The following is a 17,969-nucleotide window of genomic DNA, read 5'->3' on the forward strand; positions in this document are numbered from 1 at the left end:
AGTAATGGAGTAGAAGCATAAAGTAGCGTAGAATGGAAATACTCAAGTTAAAGTGCACTGTGACCTGTTATAAGGTGAACTGTTATAAGGCAGTGAACTGTTGTGTAGAGAGGTCCTGTGTCAAAATATTATTGATCAATATAATCAGTGTTGGAGCACTCTAATTTCTATGTTTTTATAGATTCATAAATTAAACATGGAACAAATATTTATATGATCTAAGTGAGGTCATGAGCTGAGCTTAGACGGTTCCTCAGTTCACCTTGTTTCTCCACGCTTAAGAAAAATACAGACAAGCTGATTCACTCAGTAATTCACTTAAGAAAAATACAGACAAGCTGATTCAATCAGTAATTCACTTAAGAAAAATACAGACAAGCTGATTCATTCAGTAATTAAAGTAATTATGATTCTGTTGATAAAGCGATGCAATACAGTATATAAATGATAATTACAGTGTAGACACAATGTGATTCAACACCTGAGTCATAACACAAATGAATTAATAAAACAAATAAGGAGTCACCCCTCATTTTAAAAAGCTTGTCGGAGGGTCTTCAGGAGACACTTTCTGTCAGCGATGGACCTGATAATGACGACCGCAGCTCTGATTTTCCTTCTGTGCTCACAGATACAAAACTCAGGTAAGACTCGTTTCAGCCATTGATCTTTAACACATTATTTAGAATAACATATTGGACAGAAGACAGAGATGTTTTAATGACCTTACCTCTGAGGTCATGTCCTCGGATAGATGGTAGATTTACTTTAGTACTCTTTTCCTGGAATTTGGGGGTTTAGAAACCTGCAGGGAATATAAATTATACCTATTTTGTAGGCTGATTCCAGGATTTTCAGACTAAATATAATGACTCTGATGAGTCAGATTCTGACTTTTAAGAAAATAAAAAAGCATTAACTATTTCCCCACTATCATTTTATTTCTTGCACCGCAGAGAGGGCTTTGATGTAGCATTTAGAGCTTCATACTTGGAAAATAAAAATCTACAGAGAATATGACTGAACATTTAAAGCCTCTGAAAACTTGGTATCAAGTCTTCAAATTGTATCTTTAACATTAAATATCTATGACTAAATATTCAACAATCAAAGACAAAGTTTGGAAAGCATCCTTAGTTATTATTTATTAAAAATTAACAGTAAAAAAAGGCTGAATCTGAATTAAAAAAATGTCCAAACAAAATCCAAACAATGAAAAGAAATTGAGTTTTATTTTTGGTGTCCATCTGTGGTGGCACATACTGACATGGCTGTTTAGTCCTGTAGTTAGAAACCCTCATGCATGTCCTCTACATATTGCCAGAAATATAATTCCGGTGGAGAGTTGCTAAATCTTCCTTAACTTAACTTACTGTAATTTTAGTGTATTCATTCCATTTTATTATTCTTTTTAAATGTATTTATTTTATGTTATGAACAGTTAACTGAATGAATAAAATGTTGAGAACATTCAAATAAATCAAATGTATTAATTTAAAAATGTTCAAAGTCTATTTTTAATTTTCTAGGTGAGGGGGGTAATTAGACTCATGAGCTCAGTGTTTCTAAAATCCTGGTAATGGCCTTTCATTTATCAATCCTATGAAATAGTGAAATTAATAGACATAATAATAAGTGGTGCAATGGTACAACAAGCCCACTGTTCGGTCTGCAGTTTTTGGGTCATGGTTTGTTTTTCACATTAGGGAGAAGAAAAACAACCATTTCTAATGTGTTTGAACTCCAAAATATATAAATAATATAAATAGATAGACTGATTAATTTATAAAGATATATATATATTATACAGTATAAAGTCAAAACACTGATTTTACACATGAAATATGGCAGGCTACTTTATGGTCAAGTAGGCTTATGTTCAGATAATTGCCTCTTCTATGTCTCCGGCACCTCATCAAATAATTAGCAGGTCTGTATTTAATAGTGGTGCAACAGTTCGGTTTGTACGTCATTGAACGGTTTGGGTTTTTTACGGTTCGGTTTTGCATCCATAATAATAATCTGTCTTTTCATCAAGGAGCTCTTCCTGTTAGGCGTAACCTCGCCAACTATCAACCAGGAGCTTCAGGAAAAGGCAAACAAGGTATGACGTGAATAAATGTCTCCACACTACAAGTTGAGATCCTCACATGGTTGATCTGAGCGAGTGGTGCTACATCATATTTGTATTGTTTTTATTTTCTCAGGGTCTTTTTTGAAAGAAACTGTTGCTGCTGATACAAGAAATGAGAGACCTCCATGTGAGGTTGTTCCTGATGATGATCCTTTGAACACCACTCCTCCACCTCCCATCTCTGTTGATAAACCAGTACAGAAGCTGTCGCCTCCTCCGCCTCCTCCGCCTCCTTCTCCTCCTCCTCCTCCTCCACCTCCTCCGCCTCCTCCTCATGTCCTCTACCAGCCCATCATGCCTCATTACGTTCTCCAGTATCCAGTCAGAGGAGGATCTTATTATGTGCATGGACAAGGTCAGCTTCCTCCACACTCACCTGTTGGTGCATCTGGTTTTCTCCCAGCTCCTCAGTGGTTCTTGGATCTTCAGAGAGACAAACGCCTCCAAGTGGTTCCTCAACGCAACCCAACAGGAAGTCAAAGAGGTCCCCCCCTGGCTCAAAGGTCTCAATCTACATCAAGTGAAACATCATCTGAAGAGGACGGTGACTGAAGAGACGCTGGAAGATGAAACTGATTAAATCCTTTCAACATACCGATTGTAAATGAATAACTAAGAATTCACACAAATGCACGCAGTTGTTAATTTCCAGCTTAATGGTGTATCTCAGATCTTAAAGGTGCAATGTGGGGTTTTCTTCAGTGTACTCACCAACAAAAATTGTGTACAACAAACATGTTGAATAAATTTCTTCCTCATAAAGAATTTGCAAAGCTGATTTTTCTTAAATGTTTTCTGCATTTTCTACATCCATGTTTACTCGCTCGCAGCCTTCTTCTTCATTGCCTTTGTTGGTGCATTAGTGTGTTTCGTGACATGTTACCACCACCTGTAGATCAGTTAAATAATGTGCAACCATTATGCTGGAATGTAGCAAATAAAACGGGGACTCATAAAAACATCGCTCCATCACGTTAATAGTAGTCGCCGAGAACCTTTAAAGGGATACTCCAACAATTTATGGCACGTAGCCACCAAGCAGTCCAGTCCAGTTCAGTCCAGTTCAGTTCAGTTCAGTTCAGTTTATTACACATTGTTATTTTTGCATTTCCATTACCAAAAGTTATGAATGGTACCAATAGAACCACTCCATTTTGGTACCACCTCGGTCGAGGTTCCAAGCGAGCTGAGCCGATACTAGAAGTTGGAGTTAAAACACAGCAGACCACTGATTGGTCAGAGAGAATCGTCAATAGCGCGAACGGGACATCCTGCACAAACCCACCATTTTTAAATAGTCATGCTACCGTTAAAAGCGAAAAACTACACCGTACACTACGGCGTACAACACAAAGTGCAGACGTTTCTCTGTTTGGTTGCCGATGAAATGATTCAGCGAGTGTCCTGTTGAAGATAATGTCACGGCAGTTTAATGCGCCGCCCGCTACAACGATCAGATGAGAAACCCGCCTACACTGATGGGGCACTATCTGCGGTGGAGACACGGCTAGGGACTTCGTACCAAAAGTGAGTTAGAGTCGAGTCGAGCAAAGCTGTACCATGCAGTGGAAACACGGCTGTAGTATTACACTTCCATCCCGTTGGGGGACTTGGGAGAGACATTTAAAAACAAACTGATACATCCTGACATTTAGTCCTTAGTATGAGTCAAGGTACAAAAGCACTGGATCTACAAATCCAACGGTTTCCCTCCCTGCTTGGTAAACACCCACATATTTCAAAGTTCACACCCTCAGTTTGTAACACGGGATTTGAGGTATAAATTTGTAATCTTCAAAACTCCAAACTGGGATTTCATCAAGACTTGAAAAGCTTTTCTGGAGCCACAGAAGACTTAATACAACAGACTGAGTCGGACTAAAAATGACATGTAACCAGAAGTCATAATATTACGAGAATAAAGTCAGAAGTTTAAGAGAAAAAAGTCATAGTATTATGAGAATAAAGTCAGAAGTTCATAAAGTAGTAATTTTACGTGTTATTTTAGAGGGGAAATAGAGCCTGTCTGAAAATGAGGAATGTGGAGCATCTTGTCAAGTCATACTTTAGTATAAGTTTCACAATGAAATTCTTAATCTTTTAGCACATCAGCACCACATTATCATAAGAATCAGGACTTTGAAAAGATTGTGCAAGAAACTGCGTTTATTCCGAAGAAAGAACCACACGGACCTGGGGGAAATAGCCTCTTTTGTGGAGGAGGAAATAACTTTTTTTTCTTGTAAAGTTATGACTTTAGTTTCGTAATATTAAGATTTTTTTTCTTGGAAACTTATGACTTTATTCTCATAATGTTACGACTTTTTTTTCTTGAAATAGTATGACAGTACAACTTTTTTTCTCGTAACATTATGACTTTATTCTCTAAATCTCAAATTTTTTTCCTCCCTCAATTTGGCCCTAATACTTCGTCGTACTGGAGCGCCCCTTTAATGATAAATAAGTGTCACGCCTGCAAAATAAAAATCAGAATATAACCAAAACGTGTCTCTGGAAGTGCAAAATGATTGAGATAAAAACAAATAATTCTCTTGGAAGTTTTCTCTGCATCAACAACTTCAGCTGTCAAGTCTGCACCACAGCAAGGAGCTCCCTTACCACAAAACCTGCCTGACGTCTACCTGTGTTACTGATTACTGACTCATCAACGTGCAACAGCTTGTTATTAAATCTCTTTTAAGGAGGAACCTGTAAACATGACAAACGGTATGAGTGGTGCTGATATCAGTAGTTTATTGTATGTTAAGTCCAACACATTCAAAATAGAAAGGAAAAAAAAGAACAAAAGAAGAAAAAAAAGATTCTCCACCTGCAACACTTTTGAACTAGCAACAAGTAAAGGGTAAACACAGTAAAATTAAGATGGCAGCCAACTGTTTACCACACCTGCTAAAGCCAAGAAGGTACTTCTATTTCCATTCAAAAAGGACTGGAATGATTCACAATGAGGATCCGCTCTACTGCATCTTCAACCACAGGAAAATTAAATTACAGCTTTTATTTCTCTCTTTTAAGGATCCTTTTTAAAAGTTTGAAAAAAAAGGGAGGGTCTTTGAAAACCTCAGTGAAAAAGAAGAACTATCCAACTGTAAATTGATATCCTTAAACATTTTACCACTACTATGATGTAAAAAGCACAAACTGGTCTGAAAGCATGATGGCTCTTCTTCGTCACCCTCTTCATTGACCATTGCTGTAAAAAGTATGATTGCAGTCAAGTGCTCAAGTTAAGCAATTACCTGACAAATAAACATTCGGGGTAGAGGCACCCAGCAGACACCGTCTGTTAAAAACATTCAAGGACCAAAGAGCTGCAATTTTTCTGTAATATTAGGTCAAAATTAAGAGTCTCTCTATTGAAAACTAATCTCACATCTGAGAATATTTAATCTCAACTACTAAAAGGGAGAGTAGCCGAGCATTACTGTGGAAAACTACATAAAATATGCCACGTCGGTACATCAAATCTTGTTTTAACTGCAAATATTACTTCATGCGGCTAACAAGATGAGCAATAACAATTTATTTTTTCACTGCCAGATGAGAAATTTGGAGTCTTGTGTGTTCAAAATTACAGATTGTCCCAGAAATGTTGTAAATAGTGCAATACCGCCAGACAAGGAAGACCTCATTAGTATATTTGTCCAGAAAAATGCTACATCGATTTCACTTCCCATTTCAGTGCAAGATAACAAAAAAATAATAGATCATGTTTTCCTTTCCAGCTGAAACCAAAAGGTCTTCCCTCCCTACCGAGTGGTAAAAAGCAAGAGGACAAGAGAGAGACGACTAGTATGGCATTCAGATCAGACTTGCTTTGAATGGGAAAAAAAAAAAGAGTAGAAATAAGCACAATGAATAATCAGCATTATGAAAATACAAATGCATAAACGGCTAGAAAAGTGAGCACAATTATTTGCTAGAGTCTGTAGGCTGGAACGACGGCCAGCTCACCCACACAGATCATTACAAAATTGTTGCTGAGAAAAGAACAGTCTGACAACTTTTGAGTCCAGGGATTAACCCGAGTGCTACCATGAGTCGCAAAAACTATGGTCAGACTGAAAGGAAGGATCAACAGAATCTGGATCACATTGTGAGACATTTCCAAACTGCAAACCGTAAGTTCACTGTAATCGCGGTTGGTTCGAGCTATGACTTGTTAAACCAAGGAGCAAGCGTTTCACTGCCACCATCTTTAATGTACCTTTTGTTTGGGGGAGTTTCAAGGGGGTGGGGGGTTGTTCTTCAGATGCACCTCTTAACCATTTAACAACAGAACTGGAGGCACCTATTGTCTCTACAAACAGACACGATACAAAACAAATGTACAAAACTCACAGCAGATCATCTTAGGTAGTAAAACAGTATGGAAAAAATGAAATATGCACCTGAAAAAATGAAAACTTGTGAATACTGCAATTTTTTTTCCGATCTGCTCCCAAAAACAATAGTTCAAAATGAGCAGCTCCGTATTAGGAGGCAGAAAGCCTCAAACCGCTTTAGTAAGACTGGAAAAGGTGAAATAGAAGGCACCATTCATGCTTTTATCAAGTCGAGAGAGAGAGAAATGAAAATATACACAGAAAACAAAACATACAGTAAACTATGATTTCTGCTGTACATTTATTCTGTTACTCCGCACTTCAGCGAGGAAGGGAGGGAAGAGGGAGGGAAAGGTGTTGTCCATCCCAGTTTCGCGGTCTAGCTGGCAGGGAAAAACATGAAGAAAAACTTAGAATCAAAAGAAGAAAAAAAAAAACAGAGCAAGCCGCCATCATTACACCACTCTTCTATTGTTCAACTTTGTTTCTTGTGTATCCTTTGTCCCGCCACTCATTTGGTGAAAGTCCAGGATTTGAGCTTTTATTTGATTTATAAATGAGGAAAAATATAATGTAGATTTGCTCATCATCTTGTCCATCCAGCAGTAATTGAAGCGTAGTTTTGGGTCAAAAGTGTGAAAAGTACATTGGTCACAGCAGACGGGCTGTGAGCGAGGCCTGCCCCGGAAAGTCGTATCGCTTTGAGACAAAACAGGTCTCTCCAGCTGCATTCCGAGCATGGATGTCAATGTAATACGACAAAAGTACCCATTAGTGCATATTGATGAGTGCATTATGCAATTTTGAAGCAGTGGTCTCTCAAAAAGGAAAAAGTAAAAGGCAAGCTTTTCCCCTGGAACTGCACAAATTTTTGCATCTCACTCTTTTCCAACAGTAACGGGCAGAAAACTACCATATAAAATGTGCAATAGAGGGATTTCGTGAAGCAGCGCCCCAGTTAAGTCAAGGCATATAATCTCTTTTCCAAATGATGGGCTGTATTATCGTAGTTAAAAGTCTCATCAGTCCCTCCTAATGTGGCAGATTACTCCTGGTTGGTTCGCCTTTTTTCCACAAATTTACAAATTAAAGTTTGTGAATTCTTGAGATACCCGAAAAGGATGCTCAGCTCACAACTGATAAACAAATTTTTTTGTTTGCTTATTTTGTTTTGTCTATTTCACAAACAACGGTTGACAGGCTGTGTCACATTCCAAAGCAAAGAGGGAACAAAAAAAACGAAAAAAAAAAACAAAAAAAAACAAATATATACGTTTATACATGAAGATTTCTTTTCGTTAACGAGAACGGTTGAAGATGAAGAACACGGTACTACTTCCACACTGCAGGTGGTGCTCTTCTCAGCGGCGCTGGGTCGTGAAGCGACCCTCTCCCTGGCCACCGGAGCCTCTTCCGGAGCCCATGCCAGGTTTGGGGGCCATGCCGCCTCGAGGTGGTGGTCCCCTCCCGTCACGCTCTCGCATCATTCCGCTTCCCACGATGCCTCTCGAACCTCCGGGGCCCCGGTCGTTGCGCCTCATGTCCCGACGGTCGTCTCCTCCGCCGCGGGTCTCTCGTTCACGCACCGCCCTCGTCTTCTTCTCCTCCACGTTCAGACGCACCTCGCCTCGGAACATGATGGGCTGCAGGGAGAAAAGCACGGTCACTACGGGAGGAACCAGCACTGGATATTTCACCAATCAATTTCACAACCCACATCATTCACTGGTTTGCACACACAAGTTTGTCAATCTGTCCATGTAAGCACCACTGTGTCACATTGGTCTGACCAGACAAGTTCTGTGTCCCTGCCAGTGAAACTATTTCACCTCTAAGGCTGTTCAGACCAACTTAAGCCCTACATGAAAACACGCAGCCCTTCATTCATTTGAAAGAGGCCAGTAAGGTGTTGAAGTGGGGGCAGTAACGCAGGAACCTCTGGCAAAAAAAACAAAAAAACGCAGGCTCGTCCTGCACAAATGTTCAACCTGGTTCAACTTTTCTTTTGCTGCAATATGTCATACGGCAAGATTAACAGCTAATGTTAATGGAGGTGCAATTGAGCTGCATTATGATGTGTTCAAAGTACAAATGACCATCAGATGACGGTAAATTATAACATTATGATGTGTTCAAATGTAATCTTGGAAAACGAGAAACTTTAATAAATACCGTTTTTGAAGGAGATGTTTTCACAGCAATATAAAATAGATAATAGAGACCGTTTAACTTCCGAAAATTGGCTTTAAGCAGCTTATAATACATAATTAAAACTACTTATTTATTTTTCATCAAAGAAAATATTTAATTAAAACTGCAATCATTTATTTCGTAATCATTTGAATTGTGTGCGTTTTATGCAAATCACAATCACTCACTGACTTCGGAATGATTGAAATTATTTTTCTGGACTTTAAAGTTATAGTTGGTCTGAACAGAGCCTTAGATATCCATTACTGACATGTCAAACAAACATTAAATATGTATTATAACTCTTAAAAATGTTAGCTTTGGGTATTTCCTGTGGGGGTTTATCCATACTGTGTCAAAATGTAGACTAGTTGTAGAAATGTGTGTCACCAAACCACCACCAAATGAATGAAAGTGGGTAATGAAATTTGAATACATGCCCCTTCTACCTTGGCCCCCAGGATTCTTTGAACAGGTTCAGCGTCGTCAAAGACCACAAATCCAAAGTTGGGCAGCTTCCCACCAACGCCCTTGGTGTTGATCCGCAGCTCCACAACATTTCCATATGCTGCAGGAAAAAAATAGATAGTGTAATAATTTAATACTTTTTCCCACTCAAACAACAGCTTTGAGGGATTTTTACCCTACATGGAAAACGTATTGACAAAGTGTTGCTTTTTTCGAGGAAACATACTCATGAAGAACTCTTTGAGCTCGCTCTCGTCGATGTCATGCGGGAGGTTTCCAACAAAAAGCTGGTGACTGTCTGGGTACCGCACGATCCGCCTGCTGTCCATGTCACCAGATTCATTTTCTCCCCGACTACCTGCAGGTCAGAACAACACATCAGATCAGCTCACATGCATCATCTGCATCATAATCCAAGAAAGTAAAAGTCACTGCATCTAGAAAGTGAAACCCATACCACGTGACGATGGTGACGTGAATCAAAGAATAATCAAGAAACAGGGATTTAGATTAATTTACATGTGACTTAAAAGGGTCATGTTTACCTTTGTTAACAAAACTCAAGTGTGGTTTCCCCGTTTGTGACTCCGAAGATGCAACACCATCTAATAGTGACAGAGACGTGCAGGTCGTAAGAATAAACCAAATGAAAAGCTAAAAAAGTGATAAACCCTTATTCTGGGGAACGAGTGTTGGCATTACCAGGCCTGGGACCCCGCGGAATGAAGGCTGGTCTGTCGCGTGTCCGCTGGTCTCTGGGCCGAAGAGGTGCCGTCTGTGTCTCCGTCTTGGCTTCAACTCTGGGCTGTGTGGGGGGGAAAAAAGACTAAATCAACCATACATCCTTTTCATCATTGCTTTTACATGGTGCTCCAGAGAAACAGTTTAGGGTCACCCCGCCTGAGCTGGTTATGCGTTTTAGTCTCGAGTCATTCAGTTCACTTTGCCGTTATTCCAACTGCTTTGGGTAATTAAAAACTTCTTTCTGAGGCCTTTGTTGTCCCCTTTATCCATTTTATTGTGAAATCATTCATTTGTATTGTATATTGCTCAATAATATTCAAGCTGTAAGTTTAAGGTTTGATTAGAATTCATGATGACTCCTCAGCAACTCCATATTTCACATTTCTCATCTGTTCTGTTGTTGGTTTTAATTTGCGTCAACAACCTATACCACTTAAGGCTGCCTCTGCTTTGTATTGGTTCGACCAATGTCCGTTAACTGTCACTATATACCGCAGCCTGCGATAGACCTTCCTCACCAATCTTGGGTTTTAACAGAAGTCCGCTATCTTTTAAACAACGCCTTAAGTTTGACTAAAGAGAAGTAGGGTTGGGCAGGGGTCAGCCCTATGTTGGATGGGTTGGTTAGGTCAGTGGTTCTCAACCAGGGGTCCGGGGACCCCCAAGTGCCCTTGAGGGAGTTTCAGGGGGTCCCCAGAAAAATGGGGAATAGTTTATTTGCACTATTTAATTCACTATAAAAGTGAGCCCAGTGTGAGGAAGAGTCATAAGAGTGACTATTCCAATCATAGGTTTCACTTCCTCCACGGTTATCTACTCAACTGTAGTTGACAATAGCCAATATTTTTATATAGCCAAAGCAAGTCGAAATTGCAGTACAAATCATCCATTAAAAACTTTTAATATCTGAGGAAGTCTTGAAATCATGAGATGGGCTACAACATGCTTTCACAAAGTCCTGGAAACCCTTTTCAGAAAACCTACCCCTGCCTGGTACATGTGTACAGTGAATTTCTTATGTTGTGGGTTTTTGGGACACTACGGTCTGAAAACTGCAAACCCTGTTGTTCCTAAATGTTCCTAAACTCTGCAGAACAGAAGAGGCGTTGCACAAAATGAACCAGCATTCAGCTCGGTCAAAGGTGCTCCTCACACAAACTTCATCTACTGCTGCGGTTTACCATCCTGTAATCCTTAATGCAGTGTATGATTGAAATAAACATTATGGTAGACTATTATACAGTAACCCATTTCTAATGTGTTCCAACAATTCATTTTATTAGAAAGATTCTATAGCTGGTTACCTGTGAGCTTGGAGCTTTAACAACATGGGGTGGGATTCCAGAGGAGGCGACTGTGCCGCTAGGAGGCAGGTTTTTACTGGTCACTGAGGCCCACGAGAAGGTCTGCGAGGGATGCAGTAATGCATTGTTAACAGCAATAACCACTAATACACAACACCTCACTATAACATTAGTAGGTGAATTTTTGGGCATGTTAAAGCCATCACGGAAATCTCTGTTGGATTGGGCAATATGCTACTAGACTCTGCATCACAAAATTGCTTTGATAATTTATGCAACTTGAGATTCTAATACATAAGACAATATATATAATATATATATATATAATATATTATATATATAATATATAATATATATAAATTAATATATATATATATAAATAAATATATATATATATATATTTTCATCATACAGTATTTTCAAAATACTGAATAAAAATAAATAAAATGTTTCATTGCAGATGATATCAATAATTAATGATAATTTTTAATGACCTATTTTAATAATTATCAGGATAAATAGGGTTGGATTTAAAAACGGTGCAATTTGTAAGATATGGCCAGACTTTTGTTTAAAAAATTCAAAAAAATTAACTAACATTACGTGTACTCGTCCCTAACCATTCGGTACACTGCAAAAAATCATGACAAACTTGGCCTATGTATTTTACAAATAATCCACATTATATCAAGATATTTTCAAAGTGAAATCATTAACCTGTACATGTTTTCACTTTGCTCACAAATATGATGTTTAAAAAGTTGATACATTTTAAAGATTTTCTAATTTCAGAGAGAAATTAAAATAATTTATGTTGCAGATATTGAAGACAATTAGACTTTAAATATCTCAGGATAAAACTGGCCATGTGTTACTTTTTTTGCCGTGTATTTTTCTTCTGTTCAGTATTTGCACGCATGGAAATTGAATTCTGGAGTCCATAACGTTTTCGCAGAGCACCAGTCGTTGTCAGCTGTAGCATGCTAGCTGGCTTAGCCCCGTTAGCTGGGCGAATGTGCGGGTCATTTTTTCTCGGTTCTGCCACTTTGGATTCAGTTCAATAAACAAACTATCAAAGCATACATGGACCGTACAGCCCGTTTAGTGGCACAAACACACAGGTGGCCGATGTAAACCTAAACCAAAGTGAAAGTGAAACTGTCAAACATTCTATTGAACAATTTCCTTATTGTTATTGACGCTATCGTTTTATTGCCGAGGCCCAATATGTAGCACTGCTGATATATCAAAGAACATAAGGTTTAGGATCATTTGGCACTTCAGTTTAGATACACTAAGATCCAGAGAAATATGATTACTATGGCCCCTGATAATCTTATTCAAGGAAACCACTGAGAAAGTAAACCACATAGAGACACATCGGTCTTACCTTGGGAGGCTCCTGGGTGTTTGGTGGGGACTCCACAGGGGCCGGTGACGGTGCCTTCTCCTCCATCTCTTCCAGAACCTTCTCATCTACTTCAGGCTTTATCTCCTCTACTTTGGGTTCTGGTTCAGGCTCGGGCTCAGGCTCTGGAGCGGGCTCCTCCATGGGCTCCTCTACTCCATTACTACAGAGCACAAATCAGCACACGGTCACTTCCACAGATAAACCAAGTTTAAAAATGCAAAATCATTCATGCAAGAAACGCACGAATATATATCATTGAGATATGATGAAGTTTTAGCATACGTGACAGGGTGAGGTTCGTAATAGGTGGTGCTGTTGGGGCTTTCTTGAAGTGGCTCAGGGGATGCCTGCCTCTCCTCTTGCTCCTCTTCAACCTCCTCCTCTGATTCTTAGTGAGAGAAAGCAAAACAATTTGGAAATTATTTACATTAGTACCCTCACATTTAACCATGAAAATATGGACTAAAAACTCACAAATAAGAAAACAAGGTCTGGATATTTGTTAACACCTTACCTTCATCAAGCTCAGCTTCAGAGTCTCCAAAAACCTCATCTTCATAACGGAAGATGTCATTGTGGACGTAGAACTTGTTTGCCACCGAACCCTAAGGAGATTAATCATGCAAACAGTGTCCATTTTAAAAATCAAAGCCAATGATATTCATATTTTGGGCACACTGGTGACTCAAATATCTTCTTCTTTTGTGAGTAATTTCATAACAGCAACAGTAACTGATCTCCAGTTACCAGCTCTGTCCAAAATTTCCATTTCCATTTATTAAACCATAAATATTAGGAAGTAATTATGTTACTGTAATTATCACTCAACCTCAATGTCTGTTAATAGTACTGAAAGGTAGAGGGGAACTCACCTCTGGAGCAAGCACGAATGTTTGCATAAACTTCCTCATGGGTTGACCATTGTTGGACAGTTCGCCGAGGACTTGCACCACCACTCCATCACTCAGTGTGGCATGGGCATCCACATGCCTGATCTTTGTGTGGCACTCACTGAACTGCAGGGACATGACCTTCTTGTGGATTTCCTAAGAGATGCAGAGACAAGACAACAATGAAATATGTTGTGCAATGTTCAATTCCATTAAAAAGAAGACTTATTTTATCACCACTGTGAATAATCTCGTACCTGACACCTACTACACATTATTTTCAATGTGAATCTTCATTATTGAATCATAGCACCTACCGCTTGCCCGTACACCGCTTCCGCCAGCTTCCCACTTGGGTCAAGTCCTCCATGAACGTAGGAAGAATTCCTCCCATAAAACCTAATGGGACAACAAACATGACCGTTAAACAGCATTACCAGCACACATACAAATGTAGTGTCTTCCACATCACATTTTGGTAATTACCTGTGCAGGAAATCTGGTGCCTTGTTTAAAAGTGTGTAATACTGCCTCACAAACTCCCGCCCTACAAGCAGGGGACTTGGCTTCTCCATCACCATTTCTTTGGTAAACAATATTAAGTGCTGAAACAGAAGATAAACAAGGAATTAATTATAATACCACCCAGAAATGTAACACAAACTTTTGGCAGTTTATCAAGCACGCTAAAAAAAAATTAAAAAATCATGCAGTCCAATACTACAGCCCTGCTATTAACACTACCGTCATGAAAGGTTATTTAGTCTTTAGTTGAATTATATAGTTTTTGTTCAAGAGAAGTGATGATTGAACTTTATGGTTATTTTAGAGGCTGTAGTTTATGGTGTTGCTGGTGAATTGTATTGCATTATACTGAACGGTTTCTAATATTTTATCCTAATATCGTATTACTCTGTGTAACACAATACAAATCAACAGCACCACATACAAACTACAGCCTTAAAAAAATGTCCATAAAGTTAAAGGCAACACCTTTACAAACCTGAAAACAAAACTGAACATTTCAACTTTCATAAAAGGTTGGATTATTTGCAGAGCTTTTGTATAATTAGACTGCACTGGTTTGAACTTATTGGCAACTGCAGTGTAGGAGATAAATGAAGCTCAGTCAGTCAGACTGCTGCTGTATGGATTATTTGAGGTCAGGCCATTTTAAGGAAGTCCATATTAGTCCTCGTGTATGTTTGCTGTACCTCAAGTAAACAACCACTGATGTGTTTGAGTAGCAAGTACAGGAAGTACAAAAAGGTGAATCACCTCTCCTTCGAAACAGATCAACCTTTCACTTTCTTTGTCTCATTAGGCCCACGTTTTCATCTGACCCACATCAATCCTACAGCAGGATCAAGACAGCTGACTGTTTAGCTAGCTGGCTGGCTAACACACAACTGCGCCATCACGTTCATCCAATGAGACAAAGAGGGGAAACCGGCTGTAGATAGATAGAAAAGGGGAAGCGACTGATGCAGGCGGAAACGAACTTTACTACTTTAAAATCCTACTTTTACGAAGTATACATCACATTAGATTGTGTTAAGACACATGTGTGCATCCCCTTTTTGTAGATAAGTGGCCTACTGTACGAGTTAGGCCTTTCATGTCCATGCTAACAACACTTCCTCACATTTTGTCGCATGTTTCATTAGCCACATGACAGGACGGATTCACTATTTGCATCGTATGTATCCTGGTCTAGAAACTGTGCATCCACACTGTCAGCTAGCTCAACATTATCTAGACTGTTAAGAAACAATAAAGGAGTCTAAACTACCGGCCTCTTTGCTGTCATGTTACATGGCTAACACTGAGCAGTAGATGAAATATACATAATGGAGAAGCTGACACATCGTTTACGACTGCAAGAAACACAGATGGAAGAAGAAGTGGGAGAAATGGACATTATTCCAAAACCAAAAACAGCAGAAAGGACAACTGAGTGTGAAAAGACATGATAATGTGTAGAATAATGTTAGTGTAGCTCACAAACACGAGTCCTTAGTGTGTGTATTGCTCCCTTTCTTTGTTTGTGGGTCTGACTGTGTACACATGTTGTTGATATATGTGTATAACCTTGGAAAAAAACATCAATAAAAACTAAAAGTGAAAAAAATAAAACGGCTAACGCTAGCTTTAGCACACAGAAGAAGCCACAAGCTTGCGACATTAGCTAGTCAGCTAAGCTAACTAACATTAGCTCAAAGCTAACTTGTGGCGTCGTCGTTTTTTTCTCTCACCTGGCTGTCACTGTTACAATGTGCGGGGGGAACAGATTTAAACACATTGGTATTGTCGGTAAAACACAGAAAATGAACACCTGATAGGATGTAAGCCTGCTGTATTAATGATATCACATAAACACAACTTAGTGATGATTGTGAGCGGTGGAAACCATCGAGCACACATCACGATGGTTACCATTGGTGATAGCAGAACTGCACCACTAAAGCCATTTTGTGCCAAGAGAGGCTCCACAAATGGACATCAAACTACTTATTTATAATCAATTACAACCCGTAGGTAATATAAAGTTTACTAAAACTTTAAGATAAATTACCCCTAACTTACACTGACTGAACCATTATCAGGGAAACAAGTTATGCTAGCTCAAAGAAACAAAGAAAGGCACATTTGACACTCTAAATTAACAACAACTAAACATCTAATGTGACTTATTTGTGCAGTATTGACACACCTCGTATTATAACTTTGACTGATTAGTGCCTATCTAGCGAGTAAGTCGTGGTTTTCACCAGACAATGCAGCTAACATTAGCTAGTACAGTTAGCTCGTCATGTAGCCTAGCTTTGGGAGGACTTACCTTATGAAAGAGCTATCTATGTAGACAGAATTATGTGTAATAGATATCTGTGAGCAACCGGCTGTAAAGTGCTCTGAGATATCCCCGGTGTTAATGGTGATATATTTCCCTCCTCTCGTCTCTAACTATAAGAGTTTATGATCTCTGCTGTACCAGAGATTGAAGATTTAAAGTGATAGGTTGTATTTATTGTTTAGCCCCTGCAGTCTGGGGCAGGAAACCCCCATCACTAAGAGTCAGCCAATCACCTGTTTACACTAGGCAACATACATTATGACGTCAACACACGTAGCCACGCCCACCAAACTTTCTACTAATGCTGTCCCTAAAAAACACTTCACTGTAGTAGTAGTATTGATCAGCACACTTGTGTTACCATATGGGAGGTTTATTTTTTCTCCTCCTTTTTATTTATGACTTCAAGACCATTCAATAATTTTCTCTGCCTGCTTTCACTGAGTCTGTACTTAGTTTACACTTACTTTACACTATACATCCTATATACCACTTTATAGACTGCACATATGTACATATTGCATTTATTTATTGCACATACTACATTTATTTATTGATGGACTGCACACACTATGTTCACCCATTCACTCTGTATCTTTTATATCTCTATTATTGTTTTTATAATTTTTGTATACCTTTACCTCTCCTGTGTTTCACTCTGTTTGCTGATGTTTGCTGCTTTGACACCTGAATTTCCCTCTGGGGATTAATAAAGGTTCATCTTATCTTATCTTATTTTATCTTTACTGTCAGTTTTCTGTTTTCTGTAACCTGCAGTGGGTAGAAATCGAGCAAATATGATTAAAAAAACTTTATATTTATAACTCACTCACTCACTCCTCTTCATCCCCTATGGGACATAAACTCTCTCCATTGCATTCTGTCCTTGGCAGCATGTTGGGCCTTTCCCCATGACAGGTTCATCTTGTCCAGCTCCTGTATCACAGTTCTGCGCCAGGTGGATTTAGGCCTCCCGGGTTTTCTTTTGCCTGGTGGTGTCCATCTTAAGGTGACTCTCGGGATCCGGTCCTGCTCCATTCTCAGCACTTGGCCAAGCCATCTCAGACGTCTGTGTGTAATTTCCTTGGAGATGCTCCGGCTACCATTTTTTTTGTACAGTTGGTGGTTGGAGATTTTGTTTGGCTAAAAGATCTGGCATATTCGTCTGAGGCATCCATTGTGAAAAATTTCCACTCTCCTCATATCGGTTTTGATCACTTGCCAACTCTCTGAGCCATATAGCAGAACGGACTTGACATTGCCGTTGTACAAAAGCATCTTTGTTTTAAGGTATTGCTTGGACCTCCAGATGGAACAGAGTTGGGAGAAGGCACCCTGAGCCTTTCCCAGCCTGGTTTTGATGTCTTTATGCACTGCGCTGTCTTTACTGCTTTACTTTTATACTTATAAAACGGTCACTATATCCTGACAGTAGTGCTTGAGACAGGTAATCTGAAAAAATATGATGTGCCTCTGGTGTCGTCAGGTGCTCCTAATGCCACCTGCAAGATTTCTCAGACCGGAAAAACAAAACAACCAATCAGCGCCGAGCCTTGCCGTCTCTGAGCAGCTGTCAATCACTGGCACTGTCAAACTAGGCAGCGCTGATGAAATATTAATCAATATTC

At 39.2% G+C, this 17,969-nt stretch overlaps 2 protein-coding genes across 6 annotated transcripts; one reads left to right on the forward strand and one right to left on the reverse strand.

The window, feature by feature from the left end:
• The first annotated feature begins 299 nt into the window (after positions 1–299).
• LOC141765289 (uncharacterized) lies at positions 300–3,078 on the forward strand. Its single transcript, XM_074631348.1, has 3 exons — positions 300–644; positions 2,039–2,104; positions 2,208–3,078. Exons 1-3 carry the CDS (start codon positions 581–583, stop codon positions 2,684–2,686), a joined length of 609 nt encoding a protein of 202 aa, XP_074487449.1. The 5' UTR covers positions 300–580; the 3' UTR covers positions 2,687–3,078.
• Positions 3,079–4,871: 1,793 nt separating this feature from the next.
• On the reverse strand, positions 4,872–16,551 carry g3bp2a (G3BP stress granule assembly factor 2a). Of its 5 annotated transcripts, none has more exons than XM_074629315.1 (13): positions 16,327–16,551; positions 13,974–14,092; positions 13,805–13,886; positions 13,470–13,643; positions 13,112–13,202; positions 12,880–12,985; positions 12,577–12,757; positions 11,187–11,288; positions 9,841–9,943; positions 9,684–9,743; positions 9,365–9,496; positions 9,120–9,238; positions 4,872–8,123 (listed from the first exon to the last, which is right to left on the reverse strand). In XM_074629315.1, exons 2-13 carry the CDS (start codon positions 14,066–14,068, stop codon positions 7,842–7,844), a joined length of 1,527 nt encoding a protein of 508 aa, XP_074485416.1. In that variant the 5' UTR covers positions 14,069–14,092; positions 16,327–16,551; the 3' UTR covers positions 4,872–7,841. The 5 variants fall into 5 exon arrangements, with proteins under 5 accessions (XP_074485416.1, XP_074485414.1, XP_074485415.1 ...); XM_074629313.1 differs by having other exon boundaries at positions 9,111–9,238; positions 16,327–16,535; XM_074629314.1 differs by lacking the exon at positions 16,327–16,551 and adding an exon at positions 14,766–14,786 and having other exon boundaries at positions 9,111–9,238.
• Positions 16,552–17,969: the final 1,418 nt, after the last annotated feature.

This window comes from Sebastes fasciatus, chromosome 3 (assembly GCF_043250625.1).
Source record: "Sebastes fasciatus isolate fSebFas1 chromosome 3, fSebFas1.pri, whole genome shotgun sequence".
NCBI classification, from domain to species: domain Eukaryota; kingdom Metazoa; phylum Chordata; class Actinopteri; order Perciformes; family Sebastidae; genus Sebastes; species Sebastes fasciatus.